Source organism: Temnothorax nylanderi, unplaced genomic scaffold, assembly GCF_030848795.1.
Source record: "Temnothorax nylanderi isolate EJ_2023f unplaced genomic scaffold, tnyl_v1.0 TNYL_tig0051_pilon, whole genome shotgun sequence".
In the NCBI taxonomy this organism is placed as follows: domain Eukaryota; kingdom Metazoa; phylum Arthropoda; class Insecta; order Hymenoptera; family Formicidae; genus Temnothorax; species Temnothorax nylanderi.
The window spans coordinates 923,193-940,299 of NW_027249113.1; the positions used below are offsets into that span (position 1 = coordinate 923,193).

Genomic DNA, 17,107 nt, shown 5'->3' on the forward strand with positions numbered 1-17,107 from the left:
GCAGTCGATAATTAAAGATACGCGAGGCAACATGCAGATGAGGCCGTCGAGACGCTAATGAAGAAAAAGAAAAGCGACAAAATTATGAATAGAAAATGTATGGAACGTCGTTAAAACAGTTCTTGTAGTTAGAAGTAATTATAAAAGATATTCAAAGCAATTACTCTGCCAAAGGTTCAAGACAGCAACGGTTTGTATAAAATAATCCTATATTTCAATAATGTTGTAGTGATTAAAAGACACTTTGAGCTTTTAACATCCTTGTGATCTGCGATTTTCAACAGAAAGGATAACAACATTGTTTTACTTCCTATTGTTGATAAATTTTTCAAACTAGTGATACCGAGTCATAGAATATACATCTCAAACTTTAGACAAATACCATGAGATTCCGTACCAATAAAAGCGTAACTTAGAAACACGAAAGTGCATCAAGTTGCATAAAATTTCTGTATGAACCTACTGTTAACCATATTTGTATAGAAAACTGCGGAGGAAACGTACGTAGAATAGCGACACGCAGACCTTAGATGAAGAGAATATGACGAGGAAAGAAGAAGGAAGGGAAAGGGAAAGGAAACGAGAAAGAGAGAGAGGCGGGCGAAACGTTCAGCTCGCTTTACCGAGCACTGATGATAGTTTTTGCTCGGTAAGATTTTTTGCTTCTACCCCCGCGGCCACCCCCAAGGGTGGATGATATATGACCGCCCCCGAGACACTGGCCACCCCCGGGAGAATGAGGAATAGAGGTGGAGAAAGAGAGAGGGAGGACACATCCTGATTCCGAAAGAATTCCTTCCATGCGCCGAGCGTGGCGTTTGCGAATGTACGAATCCAATTATCGACGAAAATAATACAGATCGATTAAAACATCATTTACCGTTACATCCGTGTCGTGTGAAAAAATTTGCATAAATATAAGCAGAGAATATTCGGCGCGCGACACGCCGATTTCAACATATGTTGGAAGACTCGTCGAAGAAATCGAACGTAATGTGGCGATCGCGCAATTTCCCAACCAGGATCAATTTCCAAGAGTCCTACCGCGACGACGGTGGACTTCATTTCTCGAAAATTAGCGAAATATCAAAAGGACGAGGGAGGGAAGAAAGGCTCAGGACAGGCTCGAGTTTATGGTGGTAACGCGGCGCGCGGAGGTCTCTCGCAATGAATCAATTTATTTAAGGGTAGTTGGATTTCGCGAGTCGATGCACGACGACTACGAGCCACCCTTACTCCAATACCAAGACTCACCCCTCTTTTTCTAACGTGGCTCGTTTCGTCGAATGATTTATAGTTTTCCTTCCGCGAACACCCGTCCATCCCCCCTGCCCGTCGTGCGCTGCGCTCCTCTCTTTCCGCTGCGTTCGCCTCGGAGAAGCAGCGGCACCCTCCTGCCAAATGTACGCAAAATAGTCGGAATTTCTTCGGCATTTCACCCCTCGCTGGAGAGGAAAGGGAAACCCATGCGTCGGGCCGCGTCGAGTTATCGAAATAACGGCAAACGCGACGCGTGCTTTTCCGTGAGAGCGAATCAGCCGATTGTCGTCGACCGATGAACGAGAGCGCAAAAAAATAACAAAAAACAAAAAACACGTCGCGTACTCTTCTCGGGGAGAAAATTGAGTCTTTGAGTGGATTTGTGCGCGCGGAAGATTTGCGTTCGAGCGCCAGACAGCCTAGCCGGCGTAAATGGCCACCGATGGCGAGCTGGACGAAGGACGGCGAGAATAATTAGTCATTTATGAGACCGTAAGTGGGGCCGCAAATCGGTCCTTCGCGGAGGGACGACGGCGATGTTAGGGACTCTGCGGGGACGACGGCGTTATCTTGAAATTATTAATCATATCGTAACGCGCGCGTCGCGCGAGAGACAAGCCGAAGTAGGGAGCGCGAGAAGGACGAGGAGAGACGAGAGACACAAGCTACCGGCTCCATGGACTTATCTGGCACCTTAATCAATTCCCAGTTATTAATTATGGCCTCTGCCCTTCCCCGACCACCTTTCTCCTCCACCTCCACCTCCTCCTTTCTGCGTCAGCCTCGCGGCGCACGCTTTCGAGACCCATCGACGACGACGGCACTATTGTCCGCGGTGTTACAATGCGGTGTCAACAAGATCGCGGTCACATTTTCCCCGAGCATGATCATTAATAATTATTTACCGAAGTGCGAAAGTCAGGTTGGGGACGCGTGGCGGCCCGATGGGCGCCGACATCACGAGAAAGCTTGCATTCAGGTGCAATAAGCATCGTACTCGTGCGTCTTGTCAGAAGAACGGAAAATTAATCGATCTTTCACGAATAAAATTATACATATATATAGAATAACTTATCATAAATATCTGATACATTTGAAAAATGAATGATTTTAATACTCAAACCATAATTTGAATTTAAAATGGTTGTATTATGTCATTAAAAATGCAGCAAATTCATAGCAGGCTTTATATAATATAAACTTCGTGGATGTAGAATTAAATATCTCGCTATACTACTGTGTCTATTTATTGTTTCGTAATTAATTATATCTTTATGCCCGATATATCGAAGAGAGTATAGAAAGTGCATTTCTCGAATGAAAAATTAATAATATTATAATCAACAGTTCCAATCTCACGGCTCATTTACGAAGTGTAGGTTTTTAAATCGCCAATGTCGCGGGGAATATCCACGCGCCAAAAGAAAGAATGAGTGGCGTCAAGTGGAAGTTGAATGATCGTTTATGCAAATCCTAATCCTTTCGAAGATCCATCCGAGCGACGTTGACGGATTGGCGGGGGACTTTGTTTGAAGCTAGTTAAACGGATTGCAATTCTCGCCACCATTTGTTCTCCTAAGGACGCGGAAGTTTCCAACGCGCCCGATTAGCGAGTCTTACCTAATTATCGATAAAAGGGGTAGTAGAGGAGGCAAACGATTGCTTATCGTGAGAGATGAAATGAGATAATGTCTATGCCTTCCGAAAGTAGACAGAAATCGATTAAAAGTAAGAAAACAATCGATTTACACGTCGTACATATGGTAGTCATGGTACAATTCGAGTAAACTTTCAAAATAAAATTATATAAACTTAGTTAGATACTAATAATGTTAATTTTTATATCTTTGAGCGAAAGATTACCTACTTGTCGAAAAATTGCTTCTCTATGCTCTTAAATAAACAAAACGATTATTTGAAATTACTCAAACTGATAATGCGCGATGAAAGAAATAAAAATGCATGCTTTCATGTGCATGTAACTCTAGAATACCTAGTATAAATATAGAAAACAAGATATATATGTATATGATGAGTAATTTTATATTTCAGGTATTGCAAAAAGTATACTATGCACTATATAATATAACTATGTGTAATGGAAGCAACGAACTATGGAGTTTTGTTCGAAAAATACAAAGAACGATTATACTGGCAGTGGTGGCGCAAAAAAGGGGCGGCATGCCCGACCTGCTGAAAAATTAATCACCGACGTCACAAAGGAGTCGGTCGAAGACAATGCCAGCGGTCCGGAAAAATATTTTTCACATTTTCTCTCCCTCGGTTAATAGCAAATTCTCGATAATGGATCATGGACACTCGCAAATCTCAAGGAATGGGGACGAAGTAGCGAATTTTAAGTTTTTCTGTACGTGCAGTCTCTCCAAATCAAAATTGGATAGAACGGACTTTTTAATTCCATGAACGCCAGATTGAATTATTTTCCAAGACACTGTTGAAAATTTATCACGTAGAAACGTAATTAATCTGTATTCATCTACATCGCACGAAGAGAGAAGAACGTTACAGTATATATCCTCCTTCTTACTCGTGTAACTGCTTGTTTAATACGGGAACCCGACCACTTATTTCGTGGTTTTCATACCCCTTCGCGTATACCGTGTATACCGAAATCGCGCGTGACACGACAAACGTGTAATCCGCGAGAAGGGTTGATCCCGGTTTAGCTTGCACACCGTTGAATCCACGAGATTTAAGCCCCGGCGAATTTGAATCTGTCAATCCGAAGTGTCCAGCCCAACGTGTCGCGCCGCGCGAGAGAATGTATAATAAGGGAGGGCACACGGATAATACCTGTTCTGGATGTTAAAAGACTTTTTTTCACTGTCGGAAGGATCCCGTATTTACGAGATCATATTCGGGCAGAGTCGCGCCGCAAAATCTACTAATACTCCTCTAAAATATTTAGAGAAAAAAATCTCTTTTGTTTGAAAAAGGACGCGTCCGATAAAAGCGAGAATGTTCCTCTAATTCTCGTTTCGCGATAAAAAAAAAAGACGAAGAGCCACAGCAAAAAAATCTGACATCTGGTTATAACCGGAAGACAGAGTGATGTCCAAAATGGTACTTAAAAATCGCCTTTTTGAGAAAAAAATTTTGAACTGAACAAGATACCATTGGAAAGGTAAAATTTTTAAAGTAGATCATTATTTGCAAATAAACTATTACATTACGACATCAAGTTTTCAAAATATTGTAGATTAAAGTTCCAGTTACATTCCAGTCGCCTATTATAATTTGTCAATAGTGATTGCTGCTGTTGCTGATGATAAGCTGAAGGAAGAATTGTTGCAGAAAATGATAAGACGCAATATCTGTTACAAAGGTTAATGCAGTTGCAACCAAAAATTGGAATTTGATTATATAAAAAATCGCAGAATTGTTCGAGAAATATAGAAATAGAAACTTTTTGGCCTAAAAAAGAACGTTGCACTGCAATGCGAGAGAGAGTGTGTGCAGCGCTAAATCGAATTCGATTTTCGAATACTACGTTGGGCGCAGCCAAAGTTCGAAATTGACTTCAATAAATCTTAATTCTGAAATAATTAACATTTATTATTTTATTGATCCAAAACGGATCATAACAACGTTATAAAAGTATACATATTTGTAATCAGTAAAAAATTACCTTTAACCTGATGATATTTTTTTAATATTTTTCTATTTCTGCTCAAAAAGGGGATTTTCTGGGCATTACTTTTTTAACTTCTTTGCGTTCAGATATTTAATTAATAATAAATTGTGTGGTCTGTAAAGCATCGTGCATCCATCTGGAGTATTTAGCGGTTTGATATTTTAAATTCGCAGATATTTTTGATCAACGGACAGAATAAGAACGAAAATAGCTCAGATTCATTCCCGGTGGGAGCGTACTTGAGAGGTGCGTGGGACGTTTTCCCCAAGTGAAGTGTAGATTAGGAAGAGACGGATATCAGAAAGGTAGAAACTCGAAGAAGATCGAGCGAGAGTCCAAATTGCATTTACGGTCTTGACCGTGGAAGAAGGCGAAACGATATTAAGACACCGGTGGCCCTTCGTCGGGGTCGATGTATCATTTGCCGGCGGGTCGTTAAGCGGTTTCAATTAGTTTTCTCCCATGCTGGCCCTCCCCCGCAGCCACACGAGCGAGGGACGAGAGAGCGAAAGAGAAAGAGAGAGAGAGAGAGAGAGAAAGGAGCCCGCCACCGCCGCCCAGCTTAATCGCGCGGTTCAGTTTTTTCTCATAATTAGGAAAAGCTCGTTAATACATCCCGGATATATCTACCCTTCCCGTTCACCCTCCCTTTCCAACGTTTACGACAACCGGTTTCGACCACGGTCGACGAGCGCTCGATCTCGCGCTCGTCACTGCGTTTCTCGCAAAAATTTCGCGATCATAGGAGGAAAGTCGAGACAAAAATTCGCGTTCGAATGTAGAACGTTTGAGAAAGAACGCGAGCAAATAATTGTACAGGGCAGTTTAAATTGTAACTCAATAAAACATTAGATATTCTCCAAACGCATCAACATGTTAAAATTGAAAAATACTAAATTCATCTTAGAATTTTAGAAAATCTAAGATTAAAAAATACTCCATCTCTTCGTTAATTTTACCTGGCACAAATTTGGTACTATCTTTGCATCCGAATATTTGAGAAGAAGCATAAGTAGATAATTATATAGACAAGTTAAATTACAATTTGATGAAATATTTTTACTCGATACGATTTTATCTCAATGGCAATTTCTATTTACGACACATGCTTTCTCTCAGGCATCCCATTTTATTAAATAACTATTTTATTAAATATCTTCTCGTATATTATTTACTGATATTAGAAAAAATATGTCGAAAAAATATTATAGTGGCGAGCGATTGAAAAATTGTGTCGACGCACGCAATTTTCAAGACAACTAGCGTCATCGTAATTGCTACGTACGAACGTAGAAAAAACACTCGCAGTTAGTTACCAACAGCCAAGATTATAATGTAACGTCTGCAAATGTAAGATATCGACAGCATATATTGTAACCATAAAATGGTAACTTATCTCGGGAGATTTACTTTGTGTATTAATTTCTTTTTTCGAAAATAAAATTGTCAAAATCCGGAATTATATTAAAATTAATTCATAAACGTGAAACTTAATTTTTACAAAATAATATATTGTCTAAATGGAGAGATTATTACGATGCACATTCATTCAAATATGCAATTATAATGCTTTTCGTCGATGCCACCGATTTGACATGAATAACGTAAAATTTAAGCTCACCGAATGAAGGAACGCCAGCCGTCCAGGAAGCTCTTCTCAACGATGTAGAAGGATTTCTCGGGATCGTCGCACTTGGAGATTTCATTCCTATTCTTTCCGTAGTACAAGTCGGTGAGCTCGTCTTTCTGCTGCTTCGCCTTTATCTTGTCGTCTTTCTTCGCTCTTTGAGCATTTTCCATCCTCTCCTGAGAATCAACAATACACAGATGTAATTGAAAGATACTAAAAAAGTATTTCAATAACTTATTCGCACATATGAGAAAGAGAGATTTATCTACCTCGCAGATTGAACAGGATGGCGACCCAACGGGATATTCCTTCGAGTCTGGAAAATATTTTTTGAGAATCGTCCATGCCTCTTGAGGTATCACTTTTCTACTGGAGTCTGCCGTTTTGAGAGACTTGTGTTCGCACAGCAAGTCTTCATTGAAGTTTATAATAGCCTCATTCTCCTTGTTCTCCTCGACTTCCTTCGGGCCATCGCTGCCGTCTTTGTCCATACTCTTGCTCTCCTCCTGCAGAGTATCCTGACAATCGTCTACCTTTTGTTCTACATCCTCTTGGAACGTTTCCATAGCTAATCTTCGCCACGATCGCAGTGAATCGGTACCGATTATATAGCTCGTCTCGGCACTAAAACGACAGAAATATCGTCACACGGTTATTATCATTGATGCTATTTTTTTTATTATAGCAAACGTAAAAATTACGAGAAGCTTACGATTCTTTAAACGTGCGAATTAACTCCCCGACTTCTTTGTGATCTCGTTCGAGCGCTAGCTTGAAACGCAGTAATTTGCAACGTCGTTTCACGCAAATTTCGCACAAAAATGTCTGATCTAATCGTGGACCTCCTTGATATTTGTCGTAAAGCATTTGGGCTGCTGCTTCCGGCACGCATTTCGTACGGCTAACTTTCAGTGGATCGAGTCGATAGTGCGAGCACATTAAATTGGAATTGTCGATCGGACGAACGTCGACTGAAGAGGAATGTCCGTTCAACCATTTCGACAGCCAATCGGTTGGTATCCAATAATAATTATCCCAAGATACTGTTGACTGAATTATATTATATACATCTATTATGAGCTGTCGTTTGGAATTCTGATCCTCAATTTCTTTTTGCTGAAAAAAGAGGAAGTAATGTAGCATAAAAAATATATAATAATTCTAGAATTGTTTCTACGTAATACAATCGATATTTGCTTACTTTTTCTTGTTGTGCGGCTAACAAGCTCAATTCATGTTTAACATTCTCTTGTCTGACAAGTTCACGCATCGTGCTACTTACTTGCCAATTCTCAAATTCCATCTGTAGAGAGAAAAATACGTTTAATCAAATGTTAAACAAAATCTAGGTAATATCTAAAAAGAATTTATATCTAAAAAACTTACCTCTTCGTAAAAATCACGTTCTCCGCAACTCATAGCTCTGTGCGCATCGCCATTCAGTCGTTTGTAATCAAGTTTAACAACTTTCACCACTGGCTGTTTCAGACAGTGAACTTTATTCTGTAATTGTTCCAAGGTAGAATCGTTTGTGTCTTTACATCCATTTGTGCTAGCGACAGTCTTTTCAGTTTCACTCTTATCCGTGGTAGGTATATCAGTCTTTTTGGATATCGCAGCTTCATCTGTTTCTATTATATTCTCCGAATCCGATTTTGGTATCGTTTCAGGATTTTCTTCTTGAATTGATGGTGCGTCTTCAGTATCATGTTTCTGTTTCGTTTCATCCGAAGTTTCATCCGATTTTTCTTCAACTATAAGCTTCTCGGAAGAAACGGTATCACTGGGAACATTCACCTCTGTATCAAATTTCTTCAATTTCACTTTCTTCGTACCATTTGTTCGCCAATCTGCAGTTAACTTTTTATAAACCAACATATAAGCCGTGTTGGATGACAGGAATCCTTTTGGAACACGTCCACGTTTCATTGATTTATCTATATACAAAAATAAAGAAAAAAACTGACTTTCTGTCTTCTCGCATGTGAGAAGCCACACATTTCCTTCATTTTTTTTCTATTAAATACAGAGTGATGAAAAATTAATTACCATTTACACCATCCTCGATTCGTTTATTCTGCATTTTTTCAACTTTATCGTCGCTAAATTGATACCACTCCCCGCTTGAATTACATATATTCGCGATATAATGCCCAGAATGTGCAGATGGACCTTTGTGGCTCAATACAGCGACCAGACTGTACAGATGAGTTTGAGGCTGACACCTAACATATTCCGACATATCGAGGTCTTCGGGAAACTGAATATACGAATTCAATTTTTTCTTCTGCCCGGAATCTCTGTTGTAAATAACTGCGCCATTATTTCGGACAGATCAAGCTTGCAGTTTATCGTAAAATTCATAAAAGCCCAAGACTCACCTGTGGAATACAAAGCGCATTAACTGAATATTCAAAGTCTCCGGGAGGGACTCCAGTCGTATGAATCGCCTGGCGTCCTTCTTATCGTTACAAGTAACACAGTGGTATTGGTTCGCCCCCGTCAACTGTTCCTCTGACAAATAAGTGTCGATCGCCTCTTTCAGAGTCGCCGCCAGCTGCAGATCCAACTCGTAGAATGTGGTGGACGTCGGATACTCGGTGCTGCACGTGGAGCAACTGCGTCACAAACACAAAATTCTAATTATCCACTAAAAAGTCATCTCTCTCTCCGTCGGATCAGTTGGTCGCGCCAGTCATCGTAGCGAGCAACGTGTCCTACCATGTTATCATCGTCAAGATCATCAGCACCATCATCGCTTAGGAAAATTCTCATTGTTCCACTTCAGAAAACCCACCGATTGATATAGCTGTATTTTCCCTGAGTCAGCTTCTGCAGCATCTGCTTCAGCTCTGAGTTTTGCTGGAGCTTTCCTTCGATATGGCACAATAGCAGCTTGGAGAATTCCTGAGCGTCTTGTTGCGTTCTGGTATCCAGGGATAACGCGATAGCGAGATTGATTGGGTCGAGGAGGCTCCGATTGCCGAAGTGCATCATTGCGAAAATGTACTGCAATTGGCCGACCGCGGTTACCGGATGGTAGGGTAGTCCCGCTTTCTTAGACTGGTACAACGCCTCCTTCTCCTCCGGATCTTCCGTAATATCCCATTTGTATATTATTCGCCTGTTGGCATTACATTTATCAAGATAACACGCGACGCGTACGCGAAAGATTCAAGTTTTAATCAATACATACCTCATGTCTTCATTGTGAAACCACATTTGGATTAAGCTATTGACGTAGCAAGTAGCACCTAGATTCTTTAAGCCAACATACTGTGTCGGATCGCGTAACTCGGATAAGGAACTTTCTAACGACACCACCTCGGCCGGCTGGGACTTCATAAACTTATCTTCCCCTAAACCTGTCAGACATTGGGGATTATAGGTGCAATTACGTCTGAAACAGCAAGATGACGCGTCTTAATTAAAATATATATTTACGGTAAACGTTATACAGTATTATAATACATTCACACAAATTCTCTTTCGTCCTGTGGAATATAATTTCCAACCTACTTGCAGTTCTTGCAGCTCTTTAATCCAATCCTATATGCAGATTCTAAATGTGTTTTCTCAATCTCGTCTGGACCGACGGATTCTACCCATGCCCATGCTAACTTATCCAGGTCCCCCTTCTTCGTCGGCGGCATATCTGTGACATAAAAACGTTATTCAACGAAAAAGCTAAACATACAGTCGTACGATCTGTATGCGCAGTACAATGACAACATGACGATCAATGTACATCAAGAAAATCATAAAATAATTCATCCTTTCGTCAGCAATGAATTCAACAAACGCGTTAAAACAAATTACTTTTATACAAAATTGTACAATTTCACACAAGATGGATATAGTCAAGTTCTAGAAATCTAGTCCAGGTCTAATAATATCCACCCACGACTGAATAAATTAAATAAATTAAGATATTATTTATATTCTCAAATTATCATGTTTTATCACGTTATCACGCAGTCCGTGCTTCCCTCGAAACGTTCGTTCTAACGGTCGAAAAAGAATTGAAGATCGGGGGGGAACACACGTGCTCGTCCCTTAGGAACTCCGTGTTTTTTTCGCGCCATAATAAAAAAAAAAAGAAAGAACTTGTCATTCGGGGGAGGCAGTGTAAAGGGACAAAGAGACTTGTCAGGGGGGGGGGGGGGGGCGATCGACAGCTCCGGGGAACGCGGGCGTTATCGGAGCGCCCGAGGGAAGACCAGACGCGGGGGGGGGGGGGCACACGCGACAAACCGGGGGTACGGCGACGCGGCGTCCGCGTAAACGTGCCTCTGGCGTGTGTGGCATCGAGGGGGGAGCGGGGGGGCGGGGGAGGGGGGGCTGCCTTACCTCCGCACGATTTACGACTCTAGGTTATGGAGAAACACCGCCGCGCTACTCCCGCGGCATTGTCCCGCGAAACGTCCCGTGTGCCGCGCGGCGGGGCCCCGTCCCGTCACGCCGTCGAGTATCTCGAGAGTGCCTCTCCGCGAAGTGCGCCGAGTGCAGCCGCGCGGGTGTCAGCGATGATCGCCACGGTGGTGCGCGATTGGGAAAAGAGAGAGAGAGAGAGAGAGAGAGAGAGAGAGAGAGAGAGAGAGAGAGAGAGAGAGAGAGAGAGAGAGAGAGAGAGAGAGAGAGAGTCAGAGAGTGGAAAAAAGAGAAACGACCGAACACCGAACGCTCCAGTCGTCGGATGCGGTCGTACGGTCGGTCGGTCGGCTCGGAGCGCGCGTCAAATCAATCGGCCGGGATTTACCGACGCGGCCGGGGTATCCTTCGAACGGGAATAACCGCGGAGTTGTCAAACCGGAGTTGGATAGATAATAGTCGGTGCCACCGGCGGAGACTGCAGAGAGTGCAGAGACCGAAACGGCGCTCGCGGGAAGCGGGGAGCGCGCCTCGCGCTCGGAACGCTCCCTCCTCCCCGCGGGATTATTGTTAACAACCTGTCAGTTTACATACGAGATACCTTAATACCTTATCTTTCGTAGATACACACGGTATTATGTACGTGTATATATGTATAATATGCTCACGAGTCACGCGTCTCGTTTTAAACAACCGCAGTAGTGCCGGTTGAAGTAACGAAACGCTTTGCTGTTCATGTATTTAAACTCTGCTATTTTGTGAAAAAAAGTTTGCGGGACGATTTGAAAAATGTCCAACACGTTTCTGTATTTCGCTTACGGGAGCAATTTGTTCACCAAGAGGATACGTCTATCTAATCCGACTGCAGTAATGAAAAACATCGGTTACATAAAGGTAATTGGGAAGAGAAAATAAATATATACGTGATTTTTTTTAGTTATCAAAGTTTGTATGTCGATTGATAAAATATTGGTTGATTCGATGTGGATTATTGCAAACTTTATGTATGTACATATATGGATATGTATATGTCAGTCACATATCTGTACTTTAAAGGTAAAGAATCGTACCTCCAGTTTTTGTCAAATTTGTAGTTCTTTTTTTAATATACCAAGAGTTAAATTGTATAATGGTAAAGGATCTTATGTCTATTGTTACTAGTACCTAAGATATAATTGTTTAGAAAAAGTTTTATAAAAAATTTTCATAGAGATAAATAAGCTTTAAATTTTGCAGTTTTCTTTAAATTTCTAATAATAATAGAGATATGAGTCTTTACTGATAAGATACAGATATATGGAGAAGTATTTTTTAAATAATATAATTTTTACTCAATAATATAATTATAATGCTTTAAAAATGGTAATAGGACGAGACAAACGCATATATTCCATGTATAATACTAAACCTTGAAGATAAAGTAAGAATACAAAGAACAAAGATAAGATTATGCCTCATTTTCAAAGTTCTAGGAAGATTTTTGAATATATACATTCATAAAATATGTAAGAATCTTAAAACTATATATACAGATATTTAACAGTAATGCAAAATGTATTTTTGGATTTGCAAATGTAAACTAGAAAATCCTAAATGTAATATTAATTATTTGTACAGTTATTATATTTATTTACAGGGTGGATGCGAAATCGTAGTATGTACAAATGAGAACAAGGTGATTTCTCTTTTTTTTTTCGATTAACGGATTTTACTATAAACTGCAATTTCTGTTTGTAGACATCGGCAATGGTTTCCTATCAGTTGTATTTATCTTGCTTAGCTCTCAGAAAAGAATTATTTTACAATTTCGACTTACTTTGGGACGAGAAATTACCTTTTTCTCGTTTGTACTACGATTTTGCCCACACCCTGTATAACATATATATTTTTTATATTTGTACATTATATATTTTTATTATAGAATTTCAGATTGGATTTTCATCGATATTCTAAACGATGGCAAGGAGCATCCGCAACAATTGTAGAAACAGAAAATTCAGTCGTGTGGGGTGTAGTCTGGGAATTGAATAAATGCAATTTAGCTACGCTAGACAATCAAGAAGGTGTTCAGGATGATATATATCATCCGATGGCAGTGAATGTTGAAACTCCTGATGGTACAACTTTAACCTGTAGAGTGTACCAGCAGTGTAATAATCCAAAGGAATATATAAAGCCAGAAAATTATCCAATGGATAGGAGGCCCTCGCCATTATATCTGTACGTAATATAAAAGAAATAACAATAATTTGAACATGATTATAATTAGTTGTATCTTCAACTTTTATCTAAAAAATTTGTCTTGATTATTTTGTGCAGAAATATGATATTAAGAGGAGCCGAAGAAAATAATCTTCCCACCGACTACATGAAATTCTTGAAAACTATCCCACATAATGGATACAAAGGAGAATATGACGTTAGGTAAGTAACAAATTGAACCATCATAGATTCTTAGAACATAAAACTTTCTTTGTATAATAAATAATTCTGTATAAGTATAATATAATTTCTATTAATATCTTATGTATACAAAATGCCATGTGTGCTTATCTGTTATCTAATCTTCTTTCTGTTTTTCCATGGTTATGTACAACGATGCATCACAGCCTTTCCCTGATTGAAAGTTGACCGTTACAACATTTTTATTGTACGAATACTTTTGATAATACGGATCGAGAATCACGTATTCCAACGCTGTATCTGCCGTCATTTCTTCCAACTTACATCGTAGAATCTTCATTTTAAGAAATTCTCTTTTGTTTACCTAGATATGTATGGTGTAAACATAACAAATTAAAATTTAAAAAATAAAAACAGCAATATAAAAGTATTAAAAACCCCACATATAAAATTTTACAGTTGTATTTTTCATATTTTTATATTTTAATGATATTGGAATACATGTCATTGGATATATACTTACATAAACGTTCATTACGAGATTGTAACCCATGTCAATATCTGGCCATTTCTGTCCGAACAGATCTTTGTTGAAGTCAACTTCTGTATTATCCATAAGATGATGCTTCGCAGAACGAAAAATAGCCCATAATTCGGAAGCAAAATGCGGAGCGAATGGAGCGAGCATTATAATTTGAACAGCTAACGCTCGTTCGAATTCGCGACTTTTTCTCAGACACTCTACGCTAACTTTTCGTAAGCTATAATTACAGATTCAGATTTATATATTCAGTGTATATTCGAATATTATAATCAGAGTTACCAAACGTAATATAATTATTTACCTATTTGTAAGACCTTGCATTCGAGATATTGCTACACTAAGTTGCTGCGATTCTACTATATTAAATGTCACGTTTTTAAGAAAATAATTTCGGCTGTCAAACATGTACGCATCTTCTTTGACGTATTCAGGATCGGTAGGTTTGCTTTCGAGTTCCTCTGGAGATATTTTGTCGCGTTCAGTTTTAAATTTTTTAACAAGGGTCCAAAGACGGTTCTGCCATTTGTTTATACCGGTAATAGCTGCAATGTTATGTGAATAAGTTATGTTATCTTTCAATAATATCACCACTTAAACAGTTGACTTTTAAGAAACTTACTGTTTTCTGACCAATTTCTGGTGGACGTTGGTGCAACATCGGCCAGTATTAATAATCTTGTCGTATCTATTCCATATTTATCCAGCAAATTAAGAGGATCAACTCCATTATGCTTCGATTTTGACATTTTTTCCCAGCGCATAGAGACAAGTTCTCCAGACTTCGTCTTGTATTGATCCCCTTTCATATTCACCTCATTTTCTGGCACGTATTTGCCAGTACTTATAACTTGATACGTTTTACCCATTACTACCCCTTGCACAAGAAGCTGTCTAAATGGTTCTCTGCATGGTAAAAGACCTTCCGAGTGCAGAAAATGACTCATAAACCGGGCGAAGTATAAATGAAGCACGGCTAAAAGATGCAAAATTTATAAAGAATATTTTAATTCGAGATATAAATGTCGAAATACAGTAATTAAGAAAATGTTGCTATTATACCATGTTCTTTTCCACCTATGTAGAGATCCACGGGAAAAGTTTCCTTAACTTTTTCCACTGAGAACATCTCTTTTGTATTTTTGGGATCAATAAATCTTAAAAAGTACCAGCTGCTATCTACAAATGTGTCCATCGTGTCGGCTTCCCTAGTCGCCTTTCCTCCGCACTTGGGACATTTCGTCTGCAACCAATCCTTCATATCGTGGATCGAGAATCTTTTATTCGAGCCAGAGTGCGTCATTTTTGGCAATGTCACGGGAAGTTGATCGCGAGGTACAGGTTGTGCGCCACAATTTGTACAATGAATAACAGGTATGGGTGTACCCCAATACCTCTGCCTAGAGATTAACCAATCCTGCAGTCTCGAGCTCACTGGATATCCGCCTATTCCCCATTCTCTAGCTTTTTGGAATACTTCAGATATCTTTTGCTGTTGCTGTTCGTAGCTACGTATCGAATGCCGGGAAAATGGTATTCCAACTAACTCCGAGAATTTCAAATCGTCCATCGATGCAGAAGGTATACCCAAACGAATGTCTCTCCACGGTGGGTAAACGACTTTGTCAGTGATAAAAATCGGCAATTCTTCGCCGGAAAATGGATTTATTATTTTTGCGTTTAAACATTTTATTCCGACGTCTATTTCATACGTGTGTTCTTTACGATGTAAAATACTTTGAGGGGATATAGCGACATACTTTGCGTACTCCACAAATTCTGGCATATCGATCCATATGTTTAATGTCCCTGGGAACTCTGGAATTTTGGATACTAATTTAAAATCAATATTAATGCCATTGCAATCACCACCTATCCAGTGTTTTTGCATTTTTATAATATCTTTCCATTCCTTCAAAGTTGGATCGTCTAAACCCTCCAACAATGATCTATGACATAATTAATTTATTAATTAAAAATATTAATTCTTCAGAACTTTATATATATGAAACTTTCGAACTTACTTTGCAAAAGCGGTTGTTCTAATAAACCACTGCTTCAACAATTTTTTTCCCACGACCGCACCGGACCTCCAAGATCGCTGATTTGCATCTATCTGTTCCTCCGCTAGGACAGTCTGATCGACAGGATCCCAGTTAACGTAGGCTTCCTTTTGATAGGCCAAACCTTTATTGTACAACTTGAGAAACAGTTCTTGGGTCCACTTGTAATAATCCGCGTCGCAGGTTGCGAATTCTCTATCCCAATCAAAAGAATAATTTAGCATCTTTAATTGGTTACGCATTGTCTCTATATTTTCACTTGTCCATACGGCAGGATCGATTTCTCTCTCAATAGCAGCATTTTCCGCTGGCAATCCAAAGGCGTCCCAACCCATCGGGTGAATTACATTCTTACCTAAATTTATTATAAGATTCATTATGTCTCATGGTAATCTCGTGCCAGATTTAATAAATAAATAAATAAATGAAATCATAGATATTGTAACTTCTTGTGAGGCCTACCTTTCAGTCTATAAAATCGAGCTACAGCGTCGCTTATTGTATAAACTCGCACATGACCCATGTGCAAGGCACCCGATGGATAAGGGAACATAGAAAGAATATAAAATTTATCTTTGGCGTTATTAACACTGGGTTTGTGAAGATTAATTTTATCACTCCAGCATTTCTCTATCGCCTTTTTCATCTCTGGCGAACATATTGAAGTCTGAAAAAGACAATATTTCAATAAATAACGTGACACTTTGAAAGCGAGATACAACAGTTTGAAACTTCACTAATAAAGTTTACTATAAGGTGACTACAAAATAACGTTAAAAACTTCTACTATATTCGCGAATATATGAATAAAATAAAACCAATCTAAACAGGTATATTTAACGTTTAAATATCCTGCAGAAAATCAATGAAATAAACAATATTAAACAAAAATACCAGCGACGTTGACAGTGAAAACGACTGGTGAAGGAAGTGATTTAAAAATCTTCGTATCTTCCATCGCGACATCACTCTGACGGAGCAAGGTAAGCCTTGCATTATCGTGAAAATCAGATTCTTCCCGTGTAAACAAAAAGTGAGACGTGAGACACACGTCTTGTATCGCGTCCAGGCGCACACATAACCTTTGCGCCACGTGCGCTGCCATTTTTCTGTACGACTGCAGATAAATTACTGTTTGTGGATTAAGAACGATTGTTTATTTTGCCGTTCCAAAACGTTAAATA

General features: G+C 39.4%; 3 protein-coding genes across 7 annotated transcripts in view; 1 reads left to right on the forward strand and 2 right to left on the reverse strand.

The window, feature by feature from the left end:
- The window catches only part of LOC139772563 (ubiquitin carboxyl-terminal hydrolase 48), a 52,380-nt gene extending 41,343 nt beyond the window's left edge, over window positions 1-11,037 (reverse strand). For 2 of the 3 annotated variants that reach the window (XR_011718165.1, XM_071706367.1), the window contains exons 1-11: window positions 10,896-11,037; window positions 10,065-10,200; window positions 9,742-9,945; window positions 9,343-9,669; window positions 8,927-9,163; window positions 8,595-8,845; window positions 7,932-8,482; window positions 7,747-7,848; window positions 7,258-7,661; window positions 6,815-7,169; window positions 6,537-6,721 (exon numbers count right to left, since the gene is read on the reverse strand). Coding sequence is in view for 2 of the 3 variants with exons in the window: in XM_071706367.1 (XP_071562468.1) it covers window positions 6,537-6,721; window positions 6,815-7,169; window positions 7,258-7,661; window positions 7,747-7,848; window positions 7,932-8,482; window positions 8,595-8,845; window positions 8,927-9,163; window positions 9,343-9,669; window positions 9,742-9,945; window positions 10,065-10,198 (2,750 nt within the window). In the remaining variant the exon portion in view is untranslated. Of the gene's footprint in view, window positions 1-6,536; window positions 6,722-6,814; window positions 7,170-7,257; window positions 7,662-7,746; window positions 7,849-7,931; window positions 8,483-8,594; window positions 8,846-8,926; window positions 9,164-9,266; window positions 9,670-9,741; window positions 9,946-10,064; window positions 10,201-10,895 lie in introns of those variants that run through there. The other variant, XM_071706368.1, reaches the window with a different exon arrangement.
- On the forward strand, window positions 10,962-13,773 carry LOC139772580 (gamma-glutamylcyclotransferase). 3 transcript variants are annotated; one of them, XM_071706393.1, is made up of 5 exons: window positions 10,962-11,086; window positions 11,540-11,810; window positions 12,838-13,136; window positions 13,236-13,340; window positions 13,526-13,773. In XM_071706393.1, exons 2-5 carry the CDS (start codon window positions 11,706-11,708, stop codon window positions 13,545-13,547), a joined length of 531 nt encoding a protein of 176 aa, XP_071562494.1. In that variant the 5' UTR covers window positions 10,962-11,086; window positions 11,540-11,705; the 3' UTR covers window positions 13,548-13,773. The 3 variants fall into 3 exon arrangements, with proteins under 3 accessions (XP_071562494.1, XP_071562496.1, XP_071562495.1); XM_071706395.1 differs by having other exon boundaries at window positions 10,963-11,086; window positions 11,686-11,810; XM_071706394.1 differs by lacking the exon at window positions 10,962-11,086 and having other exon boundaries at window positions 11,199-11,555; window positions 11,686-11,810.
- On the reverse strand, window positions 13,366-17,043 carry Leurs-m (Leucyl-tRNA synthetase, mitochondrial). The gene is made up of 8 exons (XM_071706371.1): window positions 16,818-17,043; window positions 16,386-16,590; window positions 15,885-16,278; window positions 14,923-15,809; window positions 14,483-14,836; window positions 14,165-14,405; window positions 13,843-14,080; window positions 13,366-13,683 (listed from the first exon to the last, which is right to left on the reverse strand). Exons 1-8 carry the CDS (start codon window positions 16,917-16,919, stop codon window positions 13,477-13,479), a joined length of 2,628 nt encoding a protein of 875 aa, XP_071562472.1. The 5' UTR covers window positions 16,920-17,043; the 3' UTR covers window positions 13,366-13,476.
- Between the last annotated feature and the right edge of the window lie 64 nt (window positions 17,044-17,107).